Source organism: Megalobrama amblycephala, linkage group LG14, assembly GCF_018812025.1.
Source record: "Megalobrama amblycephala isolate DHTTF-2021 linkage group LG14, ASM1881202v1, whole genome shotgun sequence".
NCBI lineage: Eukaryota > Metazoa > Chordata > Actinopteri > Cypriniformes > Xenocyprididae > Megalobrama > Megalobrama amblycephala.
Window position 1 is genome coordinate 20,432,130 of NC_063057.1, and position 24,340 is coordinate 20,456,469.

The 24,340-nt window shown below is 37.8% G+C and overlaps 1 protein-coding gene across 1 annotated transcript in view; it reads right to left on the reverse strand.

Moving 5' to 3' along the window:
* LOC125246445 (thyrotropin-releasing hormone-degrading ectoenzyme-like) overlaps positions 1-24,340 on the reverse strand; it is a 166,174-nt gene that overhangs the window by 52,116 nt on the left and 89,718 nt on the right. The window contains exons 6-9 of the mRNA XM_048157387.1: positions 22,612-22,749; positions 21,049-21,114; positions 12,250-12,315; positions 8,327-8,514 (exon numbers count right to left, since the gene is read on the reverse strand). Of these exons, the coding sequence (XP_048013344.1) occupies positions 8,327-8,514; positions 12,250-12,315; positions 21,049-21,114; positions 22,612-22,749 (458 nt within the window). The remainder of the gene's footprint in view (positions 1-8,326; positions 8,515-12,249; positions 12,316-21,048; positions 21,115-22,611; positions 22,750-24,340) is intronic.

Genomic DNA, 24,340 nt, shown 5'->3' on the forward strand with positions numbered 1-24,340 from the left:
ACACTGATGGAGAGACTCAGGAAGAAGTTACAACTTTTAGAATGCATCTGGACATTTCTGAATGGTTAATGGATAAACTGATGTAGTTGCTGTGGAGTTGATTCAACTCATCGACTAGTATCATGTTAATCTTTTGTGCAAACCCAGCATTGAATTGACCCTCGTTTGTGAAGCAGTCTGGTTTCACGTAAAATGACGGCATGGCAACAACACTCTACTACAACAACTCTTCCTCTTCTCTAAAGCAGCCCAACATGGCCTCACCTCCTTTGTTGCATGTTCTCGAGGGCAGGGTTTATGTAAATTTTAGTGTTAGTAATGTCACTAACCCAGGAAGAAGCTTGTTGTAGTCCCTACCAGCCGTTTGTTGTAGTCCTTAAACAGAGAATTCTTTAAAAGAAAATATCTCCCTTTGCATTGAACTTTGATTGTCGTAACTTTGCAGATGTTGTTTATGCTCAAACAGCAACATTACACACTAACTAAAGTTAAAAAAGTGAAATCATAATCAACCACCCCTTTAATTTGTGGGATCGTCATATTAACTTGTGGGAATGTGATAATAAGCCATGGCCACGAGATCATTTTGTCGAGGTAACAACATCCTTATGTCATGGACACGCAATGTAAAGTCGTGGCCTCGAAATCCTATGTTGCAGGAAAAATATATTTTTCTTGTGGCCACAACTTCTTTATGTTTAGGGGAATGACATCTAGGCCTATTTACCATAGCCATGAGTTAAATGCGTAAACAAACCTGCGTGATCAAAGGCTTAATGGACAATAATATATATAATATGTAATAATAACAAGCTAGAGGCAGTTCATTACAGTGATTTTACCACGGTCAAGAAGAGTTGTTATGCGCAATGTTAAATGGAGACATAAGATGGCAGAAACAGAATTTAAAAAGGTAGCAATTTTTAATATATAATAAATTAGTACATATTTGGTGGTTGCTAGTTTGTTCCAAGGTTGTTGTTTTTTTAGTATTAAAAAAAAAAAACTTCAAGAGATTAAAAATTCAGGCAATTTATAATTAGTAATAAATGACAGAGAAATGACTGGGCCTTCAATATCACCACGGTAAAACAGTAACAGCTGTGGTCTGGATGTGCCTACATTTAAAATTCACAGTGATTAACCACCATCCTCTCTCTCTCTTTTTCTGCTCATGGGTTGTGAGGTCTCAGTCTCTCCGTCTCTCTGTTTGAGTGTGATAATATCTCAGGCTCTCTTTGGGGACCGCTGGCTTTTGCAGTCTATAATGAGTCACTGGGGGTTTTTGTGGCTCAACATGTGAGATACTGTAAATCCTAACAACACTTTTTTATCCAACACCAGTCGCATTGAAGAGAAGAAAAAATACAAGTGTTTTCATTTGAAAGCTTCCATGGATGTCCACACTGGCTGGAGTGTGTGAGGAGCTTGAGCTGTTGTGTTCATTTATGTTTTGTAGACTTGCGTTTGACTTTCAGTCAATCATCCAGCAGTGGTTTGAAACCACTGAGACCGTGAAGAACTGGACAAAAGAAGATTAGGGTGTTTTGCTGGGTGGGTTAGAGAAGAAAGACTGGGATGTGTTGGATATTGAGGAAAACTATTTACCCCGCAGAGACCATCACATGCAGCTAAACATCTGCTGATGTTTGAGATGGATTTCTGGAAGACCAGGGATTCATTCAGCTGGAGAACATGGAGGTGGTGAAGTCTAATAATTCTCCCGAACAGACATATTTACACCTGCTAATACCATTAAGTGATCCAGTCACAAGTGGTCAGATATGAATGCAGGTATAAACAGGTTTATGCCAGGTTTATTGCCAGGTTCTTCATGATATTTTTTCATTGTGGGTATCTGATCATCACAATGTGATCCTGAACCTCAAGTTTTTACACAGTTATACTATAATAAGGCTCAGATCCACCTGGGGACTAAAACATAATTCACAGGTGCATGTCCCCAATACAGTCAAACATGCAGTGAGAAAATTAAATTGTGCCTTCAAGTGCTAATAAGATGTTTATTTTCTAAGGGACATCACCTCAGCACAAAATCTGTGCTGTGAAAATCCAAACAGAACTCAGGTAACATACGAATGCAAAGGTGTTAATGAAGGAACTTTTCAGCTCCAGACTTTTTTACACTTGTGAAAATAAGCACAGGATCTGAAAACTATCTTGGACGTGCCAAATGGTCTTTTGATGATTTCAGATGAGGTGTGTTGAAGTACAGCATCACAATTTGAAGCTATAAACTTCACTTCTCTCTAATATTCACACTTAAGGCCACTTTCTAATGACTTATTCAATCTTACTAACTTAATACTGAGGTTTAATAATGAAGAGGAAAACTGTGGCCTATAAGCTAACTGCTAATATGCTAACAAGCTAATGTAAACAATTAGGGGTACATTTCCAATATAACATCACTGCTTAACTACCATAGTATGATGCATCTTTGAAAAAAAATCAAATAGCTAGTCACGTCTGTTTCCCAAAACCGCATTGTCGCAAATTTGTCCTTCAACCACGTTGGTTAATAATGTCAAACAGGTGATGGAGTAATAACTCCTTTTGATTATTGTATTAATGCTAGATCTTGTATTAAGTCCACATGTCATACAAACAAGAAACTATGCTTCTAACCCAGACTGTCCTCAAAACAACAACCCTATAGGTCATTTTTTTATTACGACCTTACGATATTTACATGAAATCATGCGCCCTCTAGCTGACGTAAAAATAATGACAGTGTCGTGTTACGTCTGTCGTCATGAAATGACGTATGACTGTCGTTACCAATCAAAATGCGTGTTCATTTAAATGCAATGTGTGGACTTTTTACACCATTTGTCCTATTTCCATTTAGCAAAACTTTTTATTAACGACTACACCCACCCCACCCCTAAACCTACCCTTAGTGATTTATAGTGCATACACTTTATGAGCACATGCGTTCCCTAGGATCGAACCCACGATCGCATGATCACATGATTGCATATTGTTGTATATTGCAATGCTCTGCCAATTGAGCTACACAAAACCCGAAATATGACGCAGATAAAAGGGGACAATGCATTAAAATGAAAGTGTCCTGTTGTCGATAGGAGCACAACTTTAGCAAACGCTCATATGGGTTGTATTTCAGGAATTAAAATGAAAGTGTCCTGTTGTCGATAGGGGCGCAACTTTAGCAAACGCTCATACGGGTCGTATTTCAAGAATTAAAATGAAAGTGTCCTGTTGTCGATAGGGGCGCAACTTTAGCAAACGCTCATACGGGTCGTATTTCATGAATTAAAATGAAAGTGTCCTGTTGTCGATAGGGGCGCAACTTTAGCAAACGCTCATACGGGTCGTATTTCAAGAATTAAAATGAAAGTTTCCTGTTGTCGATAGGGGCGAAACTTTAGCTAACGCTCATATGGGTTGTATTTCAGGAATTAAAATGAAAGTGTCCTGTTGTCGATAGGGGCGCAACTTTAGCAAACGCTCCTATGGGTTGTATTTCATGAATTAAAATGAAAGTGTCCTGTTGTCGATAGGGGCGCAACTTTAGCAAACGCTCATATGGGTCGTATTTCATGAATTAAAATGAAAGTGTCCTGTTGTCGATAGGGGTGCAACTTTAGCAAACGCTCATATGGGTCGTACTTCATGAATTAAAATGAAAGTGTCCTGTTGTCGATAGGGGCGCAACATTAGCAAACGCTCCTATGGGTCGTATTTCATGAATTAAAATGAAAGTGTCCTGTTGTCGATAGGGGCGCAACTTTAGCAAACGCTCATATGGGTCGTATTTCATGAATTAAAATGAAAGTGTCCTGTTGTCGATAGGGGTGCAACTTTAGCAAACGCTCATATGGGTCGTACTTCATGAATTAAAATGAAAGTGTCCTGTTGTCGATAGGGGCGCAACATTAGCAAACGCTCCTATGGGTCGTATTTCATGAATTAAAATGAAAGTGTTCTGTTGTCGATAGGGGCGCAACTTTAGCAAATGCTCATATGGGTCGTATTTCATGAATTAAAATGAAAGTGTCCTGTTGTCGACAGGGGCGCAACTTTAGCAAACGCTCCTATGGGTCGTATTTCATGAATTAAAATGAAAGTGTCCTGTTGTCGATAGGGGCGCAACTTTAGCAAACGCTCATACGGGTCGTATTTCATGAATTAAAATGAAAGTGTCCTGTTGTCGATAGGGGCGCAACTTTAGCAAACGCTCATATGGGTCGTATTTCATGAATTAAAATGAAAGTGTCCTGTTGTCGATAGGGGTGCAACTTTAGCAAACGCTCATATGGGTCGTACTTCATGAATTAAAATGAAAGTGTCCTGTTGTCGATAGGGGCGCAACATTAGCAAACGCTCCTATGGTCGTATTTCATGAATTAAAATGAAAGTGTCCTGTTGTCGATAGGGGCGCAACTTTAGCAAACGCTCATATGGGTCGTATTTCATGAATTAAAATGAAAGTGTCCTGTTGTCGATAGGGGTGCAACTTTAGCAAACGCTCATATGGGTCGTACTTCATGAATTAAAATGAAAGTGTCCTGTTGTCGATAGGGGCGCAACATTAGCAAACGCTCCTATGGGTCGTATTTCATGAATTAAAATGAAAGTGTCCTGTTGTCGATAGGGGCGCAACTTTAGCAAACGCTCATATGGGTCGTATTTCATGAATTAAAATGAAAGTGTTCTGTTGTCGATAGGGGCGCAACTTTAGCAAATGCTCATATGGGTCGTATTTCATGAATTAAAATGAAAGTGTCCTGTTGTCGATAGGGGCGCAACTTTAGCAAACGCTCATACGGGTCGTATTTCAAGAATTAAAATGAAAGTTTCCTGTTGTCGATAGGGGCGCAACTTTAGCTAACGCTCCTATGGGTCGTATTTCATGAATTAAAATGAAAGTGTCCTGTTGTCGATAGGGGCGCAACTTTAGCAAACGCTCATATGGGTCGTATTTCATGAATTAAAATGAAAGTGTCCTGTTGTCGATAGGGGCGCAACTTTAGCAAACGCTCATACGGGTCGTATTTCAAGAATTAAAATGAAAGTTTCCTGTTGTCGATAGGGGCGCAACTTTAGCTAACGCTCCTATGGGTCGTATTTCATGAATTAAAATGAAAGTGTCCTGTTGTCGATAGGGGCGCAACTTTAGCAAACGCTCATACGGGTCGTATTTCAAGAATTAAAATGAAAGTTTCCTGTTGTCGATAGGGGCGCAACTTTAGCTAACGCTCCTATGGGTCGTATTTCATGAATTAAAATGAAAGTGTCCTGTTGTCGACAGGGGCGCAACTTTAGCAAACGCTCATATGGGTCGTATTTCATGAATTAAAATGAAAGTGTCCTGTTGTCGATAGGGGCGCAACTTTAGCAAACGCTCATACGGGTCGTATTTCAAGAATTAAAATGAAAGTTTCCTGTTGTCGATAGGGGCGCAACTTTAGCTAACGCTCCTATGGGTCGTATTTCATGAATTAAAATGAAAGTGTCCTGTTGTCGACAGGGGCGCAACTTTAGCAAACGCTCATATGGGTCGTATTTCATGAATTAAAATGAAAGTGTCCTGTTGTCGATAGGGGCGCAACTTTAGCAAACGCTCATACGGGTCGTATTTCAAGAATTAAAATGAAAGTTTCCTGTTGTCGATAGGGGCGCAACTTTAGCTAACGCTCCTATGGGTCGTATTTCATGAATTAAAATGAAAGTGTCGTGTTGTCGATAGGGGCGCAACTTTAGCAAACGCTCCTATGGGTCGTATTTCATGAATTAAAATGAAAGTGTGTTCTAACCACAGGTCGAGAGCTGTTGTCAAAGTCACAAATCATGCTGTTTGCGAATGTTCATTGGAACTATGGTGTTATGGAAACACCAACTCATTGAACTATGCTGATAACGATGGAACTTGCGACCATAGCTGGCTAATGATGCTTTCGGGAAACGCACCCCAGATAGCTGTAGCTGTAAACTTCTGTGGCAATTTCAAATAAATATTCAGCATTTAAATACAAATTACAAGATCTATACAAAACCCTAACTTTGAAAAAATCTACTTTTAGAATGCTAGAATGCTAGACTTCCACTGTAAATGCATTCATACTGTATATAAATGCATTACCATAAACATGATTTCATTCTTTTTACAAACTGAAGGATGAGTCAAAATGAATTACTGTGGTAATAAATAACAGAGCAAATATGATGTCAGTACAGCTGCCATTGTATTTAACCCAAAAGAAATTCCTTTAATGCAAGTTTGAAAGAAGATGTGGATTAGCATCTCTTTGTTAGGTGGATTATGGAGCTGTTTCAAGAGAATATCAAAGTTTCACATAAAAGCCAGCATGTGTTTTGAGTACAACGGTGTGGAAGAAATGTCTTTTTCTGTGGAGTTTAGACACCTCCAAACAGACTCTGGATCCTCTATGAACTTTAATGAGATGGCAGTGGACATGAAACACACAGAAGGAGTGTGAAATACATTCAAACTGACCTTCTCTGTTTTCCTTTTGTTGCAGCCAATGTTTCTGTCAGCACATTTTGCTAGGCTGGCCTAAAGCCTCAAGTGAGGTGTTACACTGCATTTACAAAGGTGCCAAATCCCCCTGCATTCTGGCAGGTTGTCTAGTGCTCAGCTGAAAACCCGCCTGAGGGGCAAAACAGGAAAGAGACGCCCCCTACTCACAACACAGCTTTGCTATTGATTCCTGGAGCGGCTCTGCTTCTGAACGCCTCTGCAGAAGACCGCAGCTCTCAGAAAACACGTTCATGTAGGAGGAGACGTTCAAAAGACCGTGGCTTTGTCTGCTCTGAACAAATGATCTCAGGAAAAAGGCGGACTAACAGATTTCTACCTGTATGTTTCATATTTATGAAATCAGATGACACGTTGAGAGCTAGCCTAGCCGCGCAAAAACACACTGCCTTTGATTTTCTGTTTATGATTACAGAAATTATGCTTTAAACTCTCTGGAATTAGTATTTTCTCCCATTTCTAATGGATAGATTTGGTTTTTAAGCATCTTTAGTAAAAAAAACAAAAAACAAGCCACAATAATATATTAAATAGATGCTACAAGCTCAGGACTTTTTTCTCATGTCCTGAAATTGCAGATGTTTGACACTGATATTGTTCTCAACTTGAGAAACTTTATTATTACAATCTAAATGGCAATACCGCTTAACAACCCTCACTACACACACTCAAACTGACAGTTCAGCATTAAAATTCATTTCTTCAATCAATTCTTGTGCTGCTAATACAAAACAATAGTAGGATTTCAAAAACGGATGAGAGGAGGTATTGAATTATTCATCTCACTCTAACAAAAAATTAAACTAATCTATCTGCCAGTGACACGCACAGTTTTCTGTGACGACGCAGACGGGTGCCAAACAGCATGTGGCGGGTTAGCATGGGTCACTAATAATAAATGAAATGCTCAGTTAATAGCAGCTTGACAGCTTGTGTACGTGAACATGATGTGAGATCTAATTTATAAAACAGTGCTGTGTTAATCTTTATTGTCCTGCTTAAAACAGTCTAAAATAGTTTGCTGGCCAGTGAAAACCGGCAAACCATTTTAGGCTGGTTTAAGCTGTTTCTTTTAATGGCAGTGGTACAGGCAGACATCTAAAGATGTGCTAAGCAGTAAACTGTTCACATCCTTTGGATAAGTGAGGAAATCCTTTGGGTCTTCATGGTGTTTTGGGGCGCTATGATAGTCTTTAGCTGTCTAGCTCTGCTTATAATCTCCAGATGGTCTATTCTTCTGTATTTCTTCCACAATATCTTAAAGTTTAATCTCATTTTTTAATAAAATTGTTTATCTTCTCTACAGATGCAGTATAACTGTAGCATCTTTTCCTCTCTGAGCTTGATCTGATCATTGGAAACTATTAAAGTATTCTGGGAGGAGATTCACTTACAGTGTGGGATTTTTACATTATTCAGCATTGCAGTGTTCAGCAAACAAACCAGCCTCTGCGTATTAAAGGTGCCCTAGAACCAGTTTTTACAAGATGTAATATAAGTCTAAGGTGTCCCCTTAATGTGTCTGTGAAATTTCAGCTCAAAATACCCCATAGATTTTTTTTAATTAATTTTTTTAACTGCCTATTTTGGGACATCATTAAATATGCACCGATTCAGGCTGCGGCCCCTTTAAATTGCGTGCTCCTTTTAAGGCACCTTTAAGGTGTATTTTCTGCACTGATGTATAAGCTCATGGAGAATCAATATTAAGAGGTCAGTTTACAGATGGTGTTTAATTTTCATGCAACAACCTCTCGCATTTGACATATAGCACACTACCTTTTGTTGAACAGCTCAGGATTCTGGATCTTTGCGTCCGTGTCATAGACAAAGTGCTCTTGGGAGATGGAGACACTGTTGTCAAGACTGTCGTTCTTGCTGATGGTGACGACAGGGTAGCCCATCTGCAGGGTCCAGCGGTCCATGACCTGCGTGATGTTGATGTCCTTTCCCTCCCGCTGCATGGCCTGCGACACAAAATATCATATCAAATCACATCATACACAGATCACCATGTGTGGCATCTAACAGCTCAGAGTAGAATAGATTGTGTCTGATAGCATCAGTTAAGTGGAAGTGAGTTGGGTTGGTGGGCTTTAGGGACCACCTAATTCATTCAAATTTGATGCCTTTAATGGGTTCTTATGCACATATTTGAACTGATTCAGGTTTTCATTGTCATGCAAAACTAAAACAGATCTAAATAGAAACCCATCCAGGACTTTTAATTAAAAACTTTCAATGAATAGAAAGGTGATTAAAATTTACTGTTCTTTTACACCACACACGGGGGAACTTCACAAGGTTATCTAACCTCTCTATACAAGAGCGACGCTTGTAAAGGAACAGAATTAGATTTATAAGTCTTCAGAGGAAGCTGCTCTCCTCTTATTTTAAAGAAGTAAAACATAAAATTGGATCTCATGGCTCATTAATGAGGAAAGCTCGTAATGTGACTGAATTTTGTCCCTGGGGGAAATATACTGTGTTCACTCTTTCTACTTGTTCTTTGAAAATGCTGCTATAAATGCCTCAGCACAATGGACAACTGGCAGTTTTCTGTATGAATTGTTTTCAAAAGCTCTCTGTATGCATGAGGAACGTTTTAATGCTTTATCTATTTTTCACTTTGAGCTACTGCATCTATTTTGGAAATGGACATACATTGTAAAAAATAAATAAATAAATAAATAAATAAGTAAAATTTATGGTAAAAAAAAAAAAAAAACAGCAGCTGTGGTTTCCAGAACTTTACCGTAAAAAATATGGTAGCAACATTTTAGGTTTTACAGGACAGCACTTAGTTTACTGTCTATTTTACAGTTCAAAACCGTATAATTTAAAGGATTATATTAATAATTATAGTTCATATGTGTTTATTTAGGGTGGGTGACAGGAAATCATTGGAAAAACCTTTGAGAAAAAGTGTTAAACTGTTCTCCATATACATCACATATTTTAAAGAGTTTGGTCAAGGAAAATTTGGAACAAAAAACTTGATTGGAGAAAAAATATTGATAATAAATATACACATTTCACTTAGAACTGAAATGCATGGACTATTTTACTTAGTATTTGTGTGTAGTGTATTTTTATGGTTATAAGAGTCATGTTGTTAGCAACATTAACATGAAATTCTACTGGAATCATTTGTGAGTCAAGTTTTCTGAGTGTTTCATATATAGAGTATTTGTACACTGACAATGTAAAGTCAGTATTTTTAGGTTTTCATTTCAGTCCTGATATAGCTGTAGACAGTGAGGCAGTTTGATAGGTTTCAAAGCTTCATTGCTATTTCCAATCATGTCCATTCACCGCATCCTAAAGAGGTGCAGCATTTCATATTTACTGGAGCTAATCAGTAGTTTTGCATGAAACTGGTTTTAAACCAGTGGAGAGCTACAGCACAGAGAGAGTCAGTGTGTTGTGGAGACCCGTGGGATTGGAAGAGAAATGTGGCAGGCAGAAACAAAGTGCTCTGTCAGGCTCTCTTGTATTGTGCAAACTACAACTTGACTAGATCAGTCGAGCATGTGAACTTTCAGTATAACTGGGACCATCCTGCTTATAGCAACTGATTATGATCATTGTGAGTATTCAAATATGAGACTAAGCTTGAATGAGATGACTTAGTGTTTGAGAATTGATTAGGGTGTAGGATGTTATATAGAAAATGATAAGTCAAACCAGACAATTTCTCACATCTGTCAATGACTCAGTTTGTTTACCATGTGAATATAGAAGAAGAGGCTCTGCAGAGCCTGATGACGCAGCTGATGTTCCTACATTATGAATCATTTTCTGTATGACGGTTTTCAGGAAGCTACTGTACCTTTGCACTATAGTGGAAACAATTAAAGGAAGTGAAGGCCGGTCCGGCGATTGGTCATGAGCATGACAAAGGGCTTTGTGGGTGCTAAGCACTGCCAGATTATTGCAGCAAATTGGATTTCATGAATAGCTAATGAACACTGCGCATATCAGTATTCATTAGATGATGGGCTGTCATGGACTGTTAACGTAGCTAAATTCGTCAGTGCCTCACAAACACGGTCACTGAGAGGATATGAGGTCCTGGTTTGGCCCCTTCACATGAATACACCTTTAAATCCTTTCTGTTCAGAAAGAGAAAATGAAGAAGCAGTCGCCCATCAGCCGGCATTTAGGAGAGTGATGTGAATGACAAAACGCTTCATACGGTGCTGATAGCTGCTAAATGTCCTGCTGTTCCATTACAAAGTATAATAACTTTGAGATTACGCTTGAAAGTAATCTCATTAAAGTCATGACACTTTGTGAGATGAGTACTGAGAGGACTTGCTGAGAGTCGTCTGACTTTAAAAGCGCATATCTGCTCTGATAACTTGAACCCAACGCTCGACTTCACTGTGATTATGGACGTTGGCTACAATATTTCCTAACAATGGCCAGCAGTTCCCATCGCTCTCGGTGTCTTAAGCTTTTTTATGTCCTCATCTGCCTCTTGAAAAACTGAAATCTTACATATTAGATAGTTAAGGTTGTATATTTAGTCTGTATTGTTTACAACTGCACTGCACAGGTGAGTTAGCATATTAGCATCATGTAGCGCCACACATCAAGCCTTAATTTATATTGTCATCTTACCAATTCCCTCTAAAGCTGTGCTTAATCATTTAGATGTGGGATATCCTTACTCGATACATCCGTCTATGAAGGTGTATGAGGTGTATGAAAATGGAGAAACAAAATGGCAGTGCTAGCACTTGTTTTGCATGTGTGTGATTATAATAAAGAAACAATCATTTAAATTGTTTTTTAAACAGGTTTTATTGGCATTTAATATAAGAGATTTGCATTAGCATTAGCATTGAAGCTTTATCTGTCCCAGTAACTAAACTCAAGGAATTATGGGAAATGAAGTCCGATAGTAACTATATGGTTGCTAAACCTTCTGTGGTACTATAAAAGATGTAGTGTGAATCACAGGAAACATACCTGATTGTTTTTGTCAGGAGGAGGGCAGTCATGCCAAACCCAATAAAAACTGTATTTTTGATGCCTGAGTAATGCACCTAAATAGGTCAACTTTCCTTCAGCAATAGATCATTTTTAGATTTTTCTTGGCTTATTCTTGGCTACACCTGAGCTGAAGGGCAGATGCTCATGTTTAATCTGAGAAACTCATCAGGCTTGTCAGCAATTATGTGACACTTCACTAATCGGTTCTGATAAGACTCATGTAATTTATAAGTTAATTAAAACCACCAGAATCAGCAGCAGCAAGACTTTGAACATTTACATTTAGCAGGTTACAGCCATCAGATTTTTGGATCAATATGTGACCCACAAACTTGGAAAACGTTTTCATATTAAGTGAAACCTCAAGTGTAAAAGCAAAACTATCAAACACAACCCAGCTTGCGCATCAAACTCCTTCCCGTGTGGCATTTCCATAAAACCCTCATGCGTTGATGTGAGTAGGTGGTGTATTGGCATGAATTTGTGCACCGCTGATGATGTGAAGTTATATAATGGCCTCTGACCTACATGTATATGTAGCGTATGAATCTCTGAGCACCTGCCTGCAGGAGACGCACTGGGTGAATTTAAGTAGGTTGAACACAAACAATTTCACTCGTCAGCTCGCCACTCGCTGACCCCAGCGATGATTCCTGCTCATGGATGGAGGTCTTACGGCCAGAAGATGCTTAAGATCTTACCTCAGAGAATTTGTTCCACAAGTCATCTCTCGCCGCGTTCCCATACATGTGCGTCATCAAGTAATCCTGCAAACAGACAGAGACGGAGATCAATATTGGAAGAGAAATAAAATGGACTCAGACAGGAACGGTCAACTTGGGAAACCAAATAAGCCCAAACAATAACATTACTAATCTGCTCAATTCAAGCTGAACATATGTAAATGAGCAGCAGATGTTTGGGTGTGATTGGCTGTCAGTTCAAGGAGGACCATAAGGAGGCCAATTAGAGGCTGATTATGTTGTTCAAGTCGATGCAGCATCAGCGAGTCACAGAATGAGTAACATACAAATCAACAACATGATTTTACAGGAGTTTCTTTCAAGATGATGGTCAAATTATGCATATTGAAATAAACACCTTGAGTTTTGAAAAAAATAATAGGGGAAAATCATTAATTCATTAAGTGACTAAAAACTAAAATACTTATACAAAGAAGTACTTTGAAGATGTACGCGCCATATCATAGTTGTATTTACATGATGCTCCAAGGTACTTCCCATGTACCACTAGCTATTACCTAAATTTAGTAAACATGGTACTTTTATTAATAAGTAATAAGTAAAAAGTGAGCTTTGCAAAGAAAGGAAATACCTCACCATAAGTCAGCAAAGTAAATAATGATAAAATCATATTTAACGTATCCTAGTACAAGTGCTTCAACATCAAATGTGCATAGAAAAGTGGATGTAATATCTGTAATGTTGAGTACCATTGAAGTTAAGACACTGGTGGGTGTTCATTTCACTGCAAAAAGACTTTAATCTGTTAAACAAAGGCAGCGCTTGTGCCAAACGCTACATTATCAGTGTGTCTGTTCTGCCCTGCAGTCTCAGTCATACAGGTGGTGGGCGACATGAAGAAGGAGTCTGATCCTGGAGAGCACATTTACATTTATCTGATAAGAACAGCTGGTGGGAAGCCTTTTCCCTGCACTACAAGATTCATCGATAACTCTCGAGTGACCGTGAGCGATAAACCCGTCAACTGTAATCCTCTGCCTGTTGCTGGAGTCAAGAGAACATGCTGACAAAAAACAGCATGTTCTCTGTTAATTCTAGGGCATGTGACATACAATAGACTGGTTTACAGTACACTTCCTTCATATGTGTTTTAAAGGATTAATTCTCTAAAATTACAAATGGAGAGATTTTGTAGAATGTCTAAGCTGCTCTTTTTACATCAAAAACAAATAATTAGTGGCTGTCAAGCTTAAAAAGACAAAAAAGTACCATAAAGCACCATACAATTAGGCTTTATGAATATATTTAAACTCTTCTGAAGTCATAAGAAAGCTTTGTGATGAAAATACAAATGTTTTTTCACATTTTCAAACAATGATACCAGCACTCAACACCATTAAACGAACAAAACTGGACACAGACATCATTGGTTCTTGGGTGTATTATGATGCACTATAGGTTTGAATTTGCAAAATCATAAATTAGATCTTAGAGAAGGGAAGACTTCACCCAAGGGTTAGTTCACCCAAAAATGAAAATTCTGTCATTCATTACTCACCCTCATGCCGTTCCACATCCGTAAGACCTTCGTTAATCTTCAGAACACAAATTAAGATATTTTAGTTGAAATCCGATGGCTCCATGAGGCCTCCATAGGGAGCAATGGACACTTCCTCTATCAAGATCCATAAAGGTACTAAAAACATATTTAAATCGGTTCATGTGAGTACAGTGGTTCAATATTAATATTATAAAGCGACGAGAATATTTTTGGTGTGCCAAAAAAACAAAATAACGACTTATTTAGTGATGGCCGATTTCAAAACACTACTTCAGGAAGCATTGGATCATAAATGAATCAGTGTGTCGAATCATGATTCAGATCGCGTGTCAAACTGCCAACGGCTGGAATCATGTGACTTTGACGCTCCGAACAGCAGATTCGACACACTGATTCATCTGTGCTCCGATGCTTCCTGAAACATTGTTTTGAAATCAGCCATCACTAAATAAGTCATTATTTAGTTTTTTTTGGCGCTCCAAAATATTCTCGCCGCTTTATAATATTAATATTGAACCACTGTACTCACATGAACCGATTTAAATATGTTTTTAGTACCTTTATGGATCTTGAGAGAGGAAATGTCATTGCTCCCTATGAAGGCCTCACGGAGCCATCGGATTTCAACTAAAATATCTTAATTTGTGTTATGAAGATTAATGAAGGTCTTATGGGTGTAAAACAGCATGAGGGTGAGTAATAAATGACAGAATTTTCATTTTTGGTTGAACTAACCCTTTAAGTGAATAACTGAAGACTAAAAAAATATGAATTTGAAATGACATGAGCATAAGCATATAATGGCAGAGCTTTTTACTTATTTTAGAGTGAATTATTCCTTTGATAAGGCAATTATTTTAGCCTTTGCTTCATGAATCAAATCAAAATGGGCACTTGTTGAAACGTGGACAGGTTTCATGCTGAGAGGTTTGAGCAAATTGCATTGGGATCCTGAAAGTGTGACCCAATCCAGCTGGCCTCCATCTCTCTACATGCTCTGCTGAGCTCTCAGAGAGTCTGGGATTTGAGTATGGAGCCGAACCAGATTCATGTTACCACCCTGATGAATCTGTTTTAAACCAGTGCAATTACTCTTTCTCTTTCTCTCCCCCTTTTTGCCCTGAAGCGAAGTGACAGATTTCATATATACTGTAGATATAATATAATGTATGTGGCTAGCTAAATTCTGCACTCATGCTTCTATAATGATTGATAAATGTATCAGGGTATATTAAACTGTTGTCCATTCTTTTTTGGTAGGTCTAAATGCTGAGGCAGTTTGAATTCAAATGTTGCAGTAAGAAATACCCATTCATTTGCATACATTTGCATAGCAGCGAGGGACCACCCAGAGCCATTTTATGTTTGTGTTGACATTTTCCAGTCTGCTTGGCCTAAAAGTGTGTATTTTAATTACTGTTTTGCTACCCACCACTGTTTAGTGACCAAAAAGCTCTTATAGAGAGACAGGAAAAAGAGAAAAACACACATACAGTGAAATCATAATCGCATTAACAGCTTTCAACTGTCTACATACTATAGACATCTATGTTGTAAGGCAGTAGTGTACACTAACCTACATGGAACCTTATGTGACTGATTTAAAACATTCAACATAGTGTCTATATAGTGTTCCTCATGCATGAGAGTTGACTAGCACTAACCGTCAGTCAATTACAGAGACTGGTGCTGCTAAGTTAAGATAATGTGACACTGTAATGAGAATAAACAATATACAGCATGGGAAATTTTAATTTGGAGACAATGTTTAAAGGTCCCATGACATGCTACTTTTTGGATGCTTTTATATAGACTTAAGTGGTCCCTTAGTACTGTATCTAAAGTCTCTTTACCCGAAATTCAGCCTTGCTGCAGAATTTCAGCCACTATGAGCCAGTCCAACAATGAGCTTTCCTCAGGACGTGCCGTTTCTGGGTCTGTAGCTTTAAATGCTAATGAGGAGGAGAGAGGCGGGGCAAGGTGGAGGGTGGGTGTGGCCTTAACCAGCTTATGGCTACTGTACCATGCGCTAATGTTGACAGTGGATGTATGGCAATGGCTCGTAGACACGCAGTCATTCAAGCGTTTCAGTTTGACCCAGAATCTGATCCGGATGGAGAAGCACCGGATGAAGAAGTTGCAACTCAGCGGCTACAGCAGGACGTCTCCGAATGGTTAGTTTAAAACATTGTGTCAGGATACAGTACTTTAGTTGGTTTATGTATGCTGTTACAGTTATTATCATGTAGCTAATGCTAGCCTACATTGTTGGCTCTTCATGTTGCTCTGATTTGCTATCGTATATATATTATATATATAATTATCAGCTAAAGACACTAACCAGCGCAACTAAATTAGTCAGACCTCTACCATTATTACAAATACCTTTTCAGATAGGTGCCATTGTGGAAAATGTGCTACCATGCCAACATCATTTATTTGTTTACATATTTTATATTTCATATATCTTAAAAGTTTTTACAATCTTATTACAATTACATCAAGCTCTGCAATCTGGAAATGTGGATATTGCGTGCGCCAACAGCAGAACGGTTATAAAAACAACAAAGAAATATACAACACTCGCATTACAGTGTTCGTATTCACACACATACTTGATGCTGTCTACCTTTACATTAGTGACAGTAACTGGGCTGTATTGGCCCAAGTTGAGGAAACAGTCGTTGGTGAAATGTGTGGCGCAGACATACAAAACTTTGGAAAGTTGTATCGCATTACCAGAGAAAATAAAATTAACCCACTGTTTCTTCATAGGCTCGGATGAAGGAACTAAAAATATACTAAGGTGTTCATTTGTACATCCAGACACTGAGCAACTGCCATGCTTCGCTCGTTTGCAAGCCATCACTGTAAAATGCCCACCGTTAAATCAACTCTGCTCAGAGTACATATGGTCCCTTTCTAAATATTGTTAAAGTAACACTGAACCAGAGTTAAAGTTAATGAGATAATTAAGCAATTATTTTTGGCTGTGACTGAAGTCAGTTGTAGTTCTTGTGTTTCTCTTTTCTTCAGTGATTCTGCTTGTTAATAGCAGGTGTTTATCACTAATGTGCAATCATTACTTAATTATATGCTTAGTTTTCTCATTAACTTTAATTCTGTTTCAGTGTTATTTTAACACTATTTAGAGAAGGACCATATGTACTCTGAGCAGAGTTTATGTAACTGGAGATTTTGCTGTGATGATGTCTCTCGAGGGAAAAAAAAAAAAAAAAAAAAAATTGGGCCGTCTGAGCTTTCATTTTCTCAAAGGCGAAGCAAAATACCCAGTGCTCGGTTTACACCCATCACCTTTTCTAGCCACTGGGGGACCATATACAGGCTAGGGGAACTCATGTTAATGTTAAATTAAGTGAAATTTTCATGCCATGGGACCTTTAAATGAAATATATTTACAATTACGCCATCCTACATCCTATGAATTTTCAATGTTTCAAAGCACACTGAGGCTGTTTTTAGCCAAACTATGTTATTTTAGTAGCCAGCATAATGCTGTTCTACCATTCGGAAAAATTTGTACTATACTTATATTTGTATTTATGATGCTGAAAAGTCCGTCTAGTTAGATGGGTTCAGATCTAAAGGCGCACTTCATAACTAAACAGATTCCATTGGGATGGTTGTGTGTGTAATTAATTTAATGTAATTAGCGATGGCTAGTTACTCTTCTGACACTCTTCAGGACAGCGTAATATCCTGAACGTTCCTTCATCAGATATTATAACCACATTCAGTTTTGGTTCCTCTTTCTGTAAAGGCAAATTACTTACCAAGGAAGACAAAAGATTGATCGCTTTCGATATGTAAATCCCCTGGAGCTAAAACATGAGTTTTCTGTGAGAGCCTTCATCACAACAGTCAAAGCAGATCATAAATAATTCATTATTCATACTTCTAAATGAGTTCCCTCAAAAGTAATACAAGAAGAAATATGTCTACAATTTCTCTGCATATGAAAGTAATTTTGAGGCAATGGAGGTAGATTGTTTGGTGAGGTGTTGTGTTTACCTCTTCTTCCCATCAATCACACAGAGACAGACAGAGATACTGAAAGTTCCCACATGAGAGAGAGAGAAAACAGTGATAATGAGGCGGAACAGCCAAACCAGAAGGGGCTGCTGGGAGAAGAAGAGGAAGATCGGAAAAATTGATCTTCTCTGTGTTCAAGAATGTTGGGAAATTGAATCGAGGAGTATCTGGCTATTTCATCTGTGTTCAGAACGAATTATTAGCCCACAATATCCACAGGGATCTGACGAACTGTCATTCTCCAAGTCAGGATCCCACTGAGAGTGAAAAACAGGACTATGAAGCCCTGAATCCAGGGAAGAAGCTTCCCGCTGTTCCAAATCACATCCAGAGGATGAAGATGGAGTGTAATATGCTGAAGTTTATTTCTCCAGGGCAGTAGCGCACTTGTCCTCTGCTATTCATAGGTCAAGCATTTCACATTTCTAGCCGGAATGAATATTTCCTACATCCCATAATATGATCCATCTGAAAGTGGCTTTAAAAGCGATGGGCAGTGTGTGTAAATGAGACGGGAGCGCTTCATCACTCCAGTAGCTGTATGAGCCATTCAGACTTCATTTATGACTCCCACTATTCTTTTACAAGAGACATTCATCCGACGGCCTCACCAGTCCATCCACCATTTACCAATAAAAACGCCCTCATCCTCACAGAGAGAGGGAGGGATGGTAAATGGTGATCCGGGTGGGACTTCAGCCTGTCTGCTGCTTCTGAACTGTTCAGCATTCACGGCTGTCTGCTGCTTCAATTATGCAGAGACACGAGGAGGAGAAGAGATGCCACACAGAGCAAAAGACACTGAGAGAATGAAATGAGCTTCAGTGAACAGAGAAACACAGACAGCAGATGAGAGAGGAGAGATGGATCCCTGGAAGAGGTGTAATGTTGTATTTTTCCAATTAAATACACAGACTTGCAGATCTAGAGGGGTTTAGGAGTTCATCAAGCAGAAACTATGGTTAATACAACAAAAAAATCAGAGAATGAATGAATGAATGAATATTTTTATTAATTTAATTAATGACACTTTATTTCGATGGTCCACTTTATAAGTAATTTTGTAACTACATGTCAACTTAATCTCATTAGAGTATTGGTAGACTGTTTGCTTAAAGGGTTAGTTCACCCCAAAATAAAAATTCAGTCATTAATTACTCACCCTAATGTCGTTCCACACCCATAAGACTTTCATTCATCTTCAGAACACAAATAAAGATCTTTTTGATGACAGAATGCTATCAGATTTCCTTCCATAGACTGTCTTTGCAATAACCACTTTGATGCTTCAAAAAGTTCATAAAAAGATCTGAAAACTAATCCATATAAATCAAGCGGTTTAATCCAAATTTGCAAAGGCAGTCTATGGAAGGAAATCTGACACAATTCCCGTATGAAAAATATCTTAATTTGTCTTCTGAAGAAGAACGAAAGTCCTACGGGTTTGGAACGAGATGAGCGTGAGTAATTAATGACAGAATTTTCATTTTGGGCTGAACTAACCCTTTTTAAATCTGCTAACACTTAATTTGATGCTCATCAAAGATGAGAAACATTCTACAGACTATAAGTAACTTATTCTAATCACCCAAATCCTAACATCTAACTTAACAGTCTACTAATACTCTAATGAGAGTTAGTTGACATGTAGTTGCAAAGTTACATACCTGTATAGTTAGTAGAACTGGACCATCGGAATAAAGTGTGACCTTTAATTTTAATCAAAATATTTCTATACATCTGTCAAAAATTATGAGATTAAAAACAATTTATTTTATTGTGTTCAATTTATTTTATAAAAGTAAAAAAAAAATGACATTAAGAAAGAAATAAAAGATTTTCCAGAACCCTCCACAATGTCATATATTGATTTACTGATTAACCAAAATTTAAATGATGATTTTGCACTAATCAGTATATTGGTGTACCACAGGTAGATATTGGACAAAACCAAACACACTAATTTATAGTCATATCCAAGATATGTGAACACGTGTGCATTAGACACATCAGTCTACTGGTCAGACGTGTGTTTGTGCTGCAATATAAAGCTTGTATGTGTGGCTTTTACATCTGTAAATGAAGCATTAAATCTGCAGTTCTGCAGAAAACATGACCTGATTGTGCTTCCAGCCACTAAGAGCAACATTAAACCACAGTGTCAAAAATAACCCAGAAAGAAACTCAGAAACTGACAGATATTTGACAGCGTCTCAGTCATAAAGAAATGAAACGAGAAGAAATGAAATGATTTATTTGGATCTAGAATGTGAGGAGTCTTACACCTCTGAAAGTATAAACTTACATGTCAAAGAAAAAGGGATTTGTAGCTTCAACTAATTTACATTTAATTTTCATCCATTTATGGATTTACTCTCACTGAATTCAAAACTGCAGCTTGTTTGTTCACAGCCAAAACTACTTTTCAGGATGTAGTTTCATGTAGCAGCCATATGGTGTCCACAAAACCATTAATACTGTCTAATAATACATCTAGAGATCTGCTGTTCACTTCTGAGGGGCCTGAACGCAGGAAGAGCTTCACAGAAGATGATCGTGTGACTAACAGCACAACTCCGTTACCCTACATCGACACAATACAAGACACTAGTGCTTTAATACAGCTGATGTGTTTCGTCAGATCTTGACGAATCAATGACTGTAAACCAGTTTAACACAGAGAATGAGTCTGAAACTTCTGATTGTGAGTATTTCAGATATAAAATTAATTTCTGGCATGTTCAATTGCTTGCCTGATTGTGTTGCTTTCACCTCAAGCTTAATGGCAACGCGTGACACGACAACAAGCTGTTGTAGCTCCAAAGATAAGAAGCGCATGTAAAAACCGTCACGGTTGGTTGAATAATCTCACAAACGCTCGTAGCAATAACATATGTGACACTCAGAACAACATGAAGTGGCTCGAGAAATGAACATTTGTTGCAATTTTCAAGTTTTAAATGGTGAGATTTACAGGATTTAAAGAGGATGGAGCTTTAAAATATTTAATTGAGAAGTTTTATAGGTATTTTGCCACAGTCCTGTTATGAAGCTAAATGTATAATTCATACATACCGTAGAGCCTTATATACATATTCACAAGACACATTAGGAGTAAAAACATGAGAGTGAAATCATCTGTGTCCACAAAGAGAGAAGATGAAAGAAAACTATTGACTTACATTGAGGCCTCTCTGGAATAGCGTCTGTCCCATGACGTTCGCCAGCATACGGATCAGAGCGGCTCCCTGCAGACAAACAGTAAACTCACGTTCAATAAAGAACACACGGCTTCTGTTCACATGCATACAAAACCCAACAAAATAATAGTAAATATAAATTTACATATATAAATATACATTCTGTAGGGGTTAAACGCAGAAATGTGAAGCTTGTAATTTTATCAAAGCACTTATATGAATTCTGTACATAAATGTGTGTTATTTGAACAGGAAAGTTGTCAAAATCATAATTCTAGTGGTGTGACTGTTCAAGGCGGATGATCTTCTGAATCTTTTTACTATTTAATTTCCTATTTAAATTAAATTAGCATTTTTATACACCACAGAAAATGTTTAACATTCTGTAATAACAGTTCAGTTATTAATTATAGCATGGTTCATTTTCTAGCAGGTCTGCTTGTTCATCTAAACAAGGACTCCATGACACTTTTTTCTGCTGTTTTATGAGTCTGTATCTTTTTTGATTTTGAGTGACTTTGACATGCTCATTTGAGAGCATCTAATTCCCATCCCTCCCTCCACTATCTGTGTGATGAGTGTCACTTCATGTTAGCGCTGGGATGTTGTGGGATATCAGAGTCCTTAGAGTGTGAGGAGGAAGTGATGAGGGACGGTCGGGTGTCAGGGTCACTGCAGTGTGACTGACAGCGTTCATAACATCACAGAACCTGTGGGGAAACGGGGGAGGGGCTTAAGGAAGAGCAAGAGCCAATCACAAACCGGCTTTGAGCTGACTGACAGCTCAAGGGAGAGTTGAAGCAGAACTGAAATCTTCATGATTTTATCTGCATTTGATTTTTCTTCATTGCTCTTTGTGATTTAATGGCTTTCAGATGGTCAGGATGAGAGGATATATTTGGGTGCTGTAAAGTGTGTTCCAGTGAGAAAGAGGTAATTAAATAGATGTTGTCTGGTTTAAGATGAAATGTTTATTGTGCCACATAAGTCTCCAGAGGACACAAAACCTCACAATCTCTCGGTGTAACAGTTTCCGTCCTCGACTTACTACAAAACAAGCTTTTAATTAAACTGTTTTTCTTGTGTATGTGAAGAGGCTTATAACAGCACGACTCAATTTACAATTCACAAAGATAAACTGAGAATTCTTTACTTGGGAGAAAAATAACAAGCAAACTGAGGTGTTTACTGAACCTAATAAAAGATAAAGTTAACAGTGAAGTCCGCACATAAATAATTGACTGATTAGACCGACGAAACTGTTGTTTTTAAGTCATTGTTTCTCTTCTACTGTCTTGCTGTATAAAAGAGAAGTGCAATGTGTTTATTCATGTTTACTTTTGAGTATAAACCAGGGGCCGTATTCACAAAACATCTTAAGGCTAAAAGTAGCTCCTAACTTGCCGATTTAGGAGAAACTCTTAGTGGTATATATAAAATGTTTTGTGAATACAGCCCCAGTTCATTTAGTTCAGCTCAACATTACAGGTTTATAATCTTTTCCATCATGCAGATAAAGCCTGTAGGAGTTTGTGATTCTCTTGCCTTCTTATATGCGATCCAGTCAAACACTCTATCGATGTCTGTGGCTTCAAACACTTCCTGAGAGATCGGATGAGAACTGGCCAAACCGTCCAATAACATCACCTCATGAAGAACATCAGTCAGAAACCTCTGCTTCTCCTGTGGATGAGAATGAGAGACTTTATTCGTTTTTTACATTATCAAACACATAAACCTGTCTCATAAAAGCTTCTGTTTTATTTTCAAAAGTAAAAATAACTTTGAGCTGCTCTATAAATGAAATTAGAAAGTGGTTATGGGAAAATCTAGCTCATATCTCTTATGACCGAAGCCTTTATACCTGCAGAAGCTTCCGTAATTCATTGATCTGATGAATATTCACTGCCGCCACACGAACACCAACACGATTCACTGCTGCTACTTGAGCTACAACACACTCAGTGTGTGTGTGTGTGTGTGTGTGTGTGTGTGTGTTTGAGTTGTACAAGGGTCTCTCTGTCTCTCTGTAGGATTCACTATAAAGACAGGTAGATGTTTTGGGTCAGTTGAAGAAGACCCTCATCATTCCCTGTGTCTGTGGATCAGCAGAGAGTCTCAGTCTGAAATACAGTCAGTTGTTCAGGGCCACATGAGGAAGTTACTCTGATATCAGGTTATTTCCTGTTTATAAGGAGGAAGTCTCAAATATTTTTTTAACTGTTTAAAAAGTAACATAATAAGAAAATACATCACGATGAAAGCAATAAAAAAATACCATTTTTTTCTTTGAATTATCTTGACACACCATGTAAATACACAAACACAACATTTTATAACAGAATAAGCACAGAAACTTAATGTTCATATTAAATGTTTGAATATCACTTGCTCCAGTTTTGTACCTCAAGTGGCGGTTTGCCAGTTACCGTATATGAAAATGTTTTAAATATGAATCCTATGAATTATATATGAAAGCATTACACTGTATGCTCATATTCTGAATATCTTCATAATGGGCCCTTTGGCAAAATCTCTGGGCTAACTGACCAAATTCAAAACCATGCTAAATTAACATTTTATTATCTTCTCATCTATGTATTTATTAAATGTGCGTGACTAAAAGAAATCACCAAACTACCAGCTGTTTTAAACATGTCTGGTTTTGATACTCTGAATACTTTATTACACCTTCATTCTCCATCATTATGAATAATTCTTATCCATTAAAGCTTTTGGCAGCTTGATTAAAAATCCCGTTGAAGACATTAATAAAGCAGGATATTTTAATCAAGGGATTTGAGCTCAAACAAACAACATATGGAAATAAGTCCAGAAACAAATGTTTATCAAAACCATAGTTTTATGTCAATATCTCATATTCAGATGTTCTGCTAAAAGCAGATTAATGAAATGACATGAGACATAAAACCGACTCACATAAAAGTGAGAAGTCATACAAATCAATACAGAGATTATTTATCTGAGTGCCAAACTAAGATTGATGTGGGATTGTTGGGCGGCTTTTTATCATATTTGAAAGTGTCTGTTGAATGGAATTGAAATAAATGATTTTATTCTTGACAACTGTATTACTAAAGGCAGTAGCTAATGAAGGGTGAAATGTCCTACAATACAATTACATCTGAAGTATAATTATCTTTAGATATTTGTGTCATATATAAAAACTGAAACATGCTTCACTTAATGGACTGCTGCAATAATTTAGCCCTCATATTTAACTTCAGAAAGAAGATCTTAGAGGAAGTAGCTA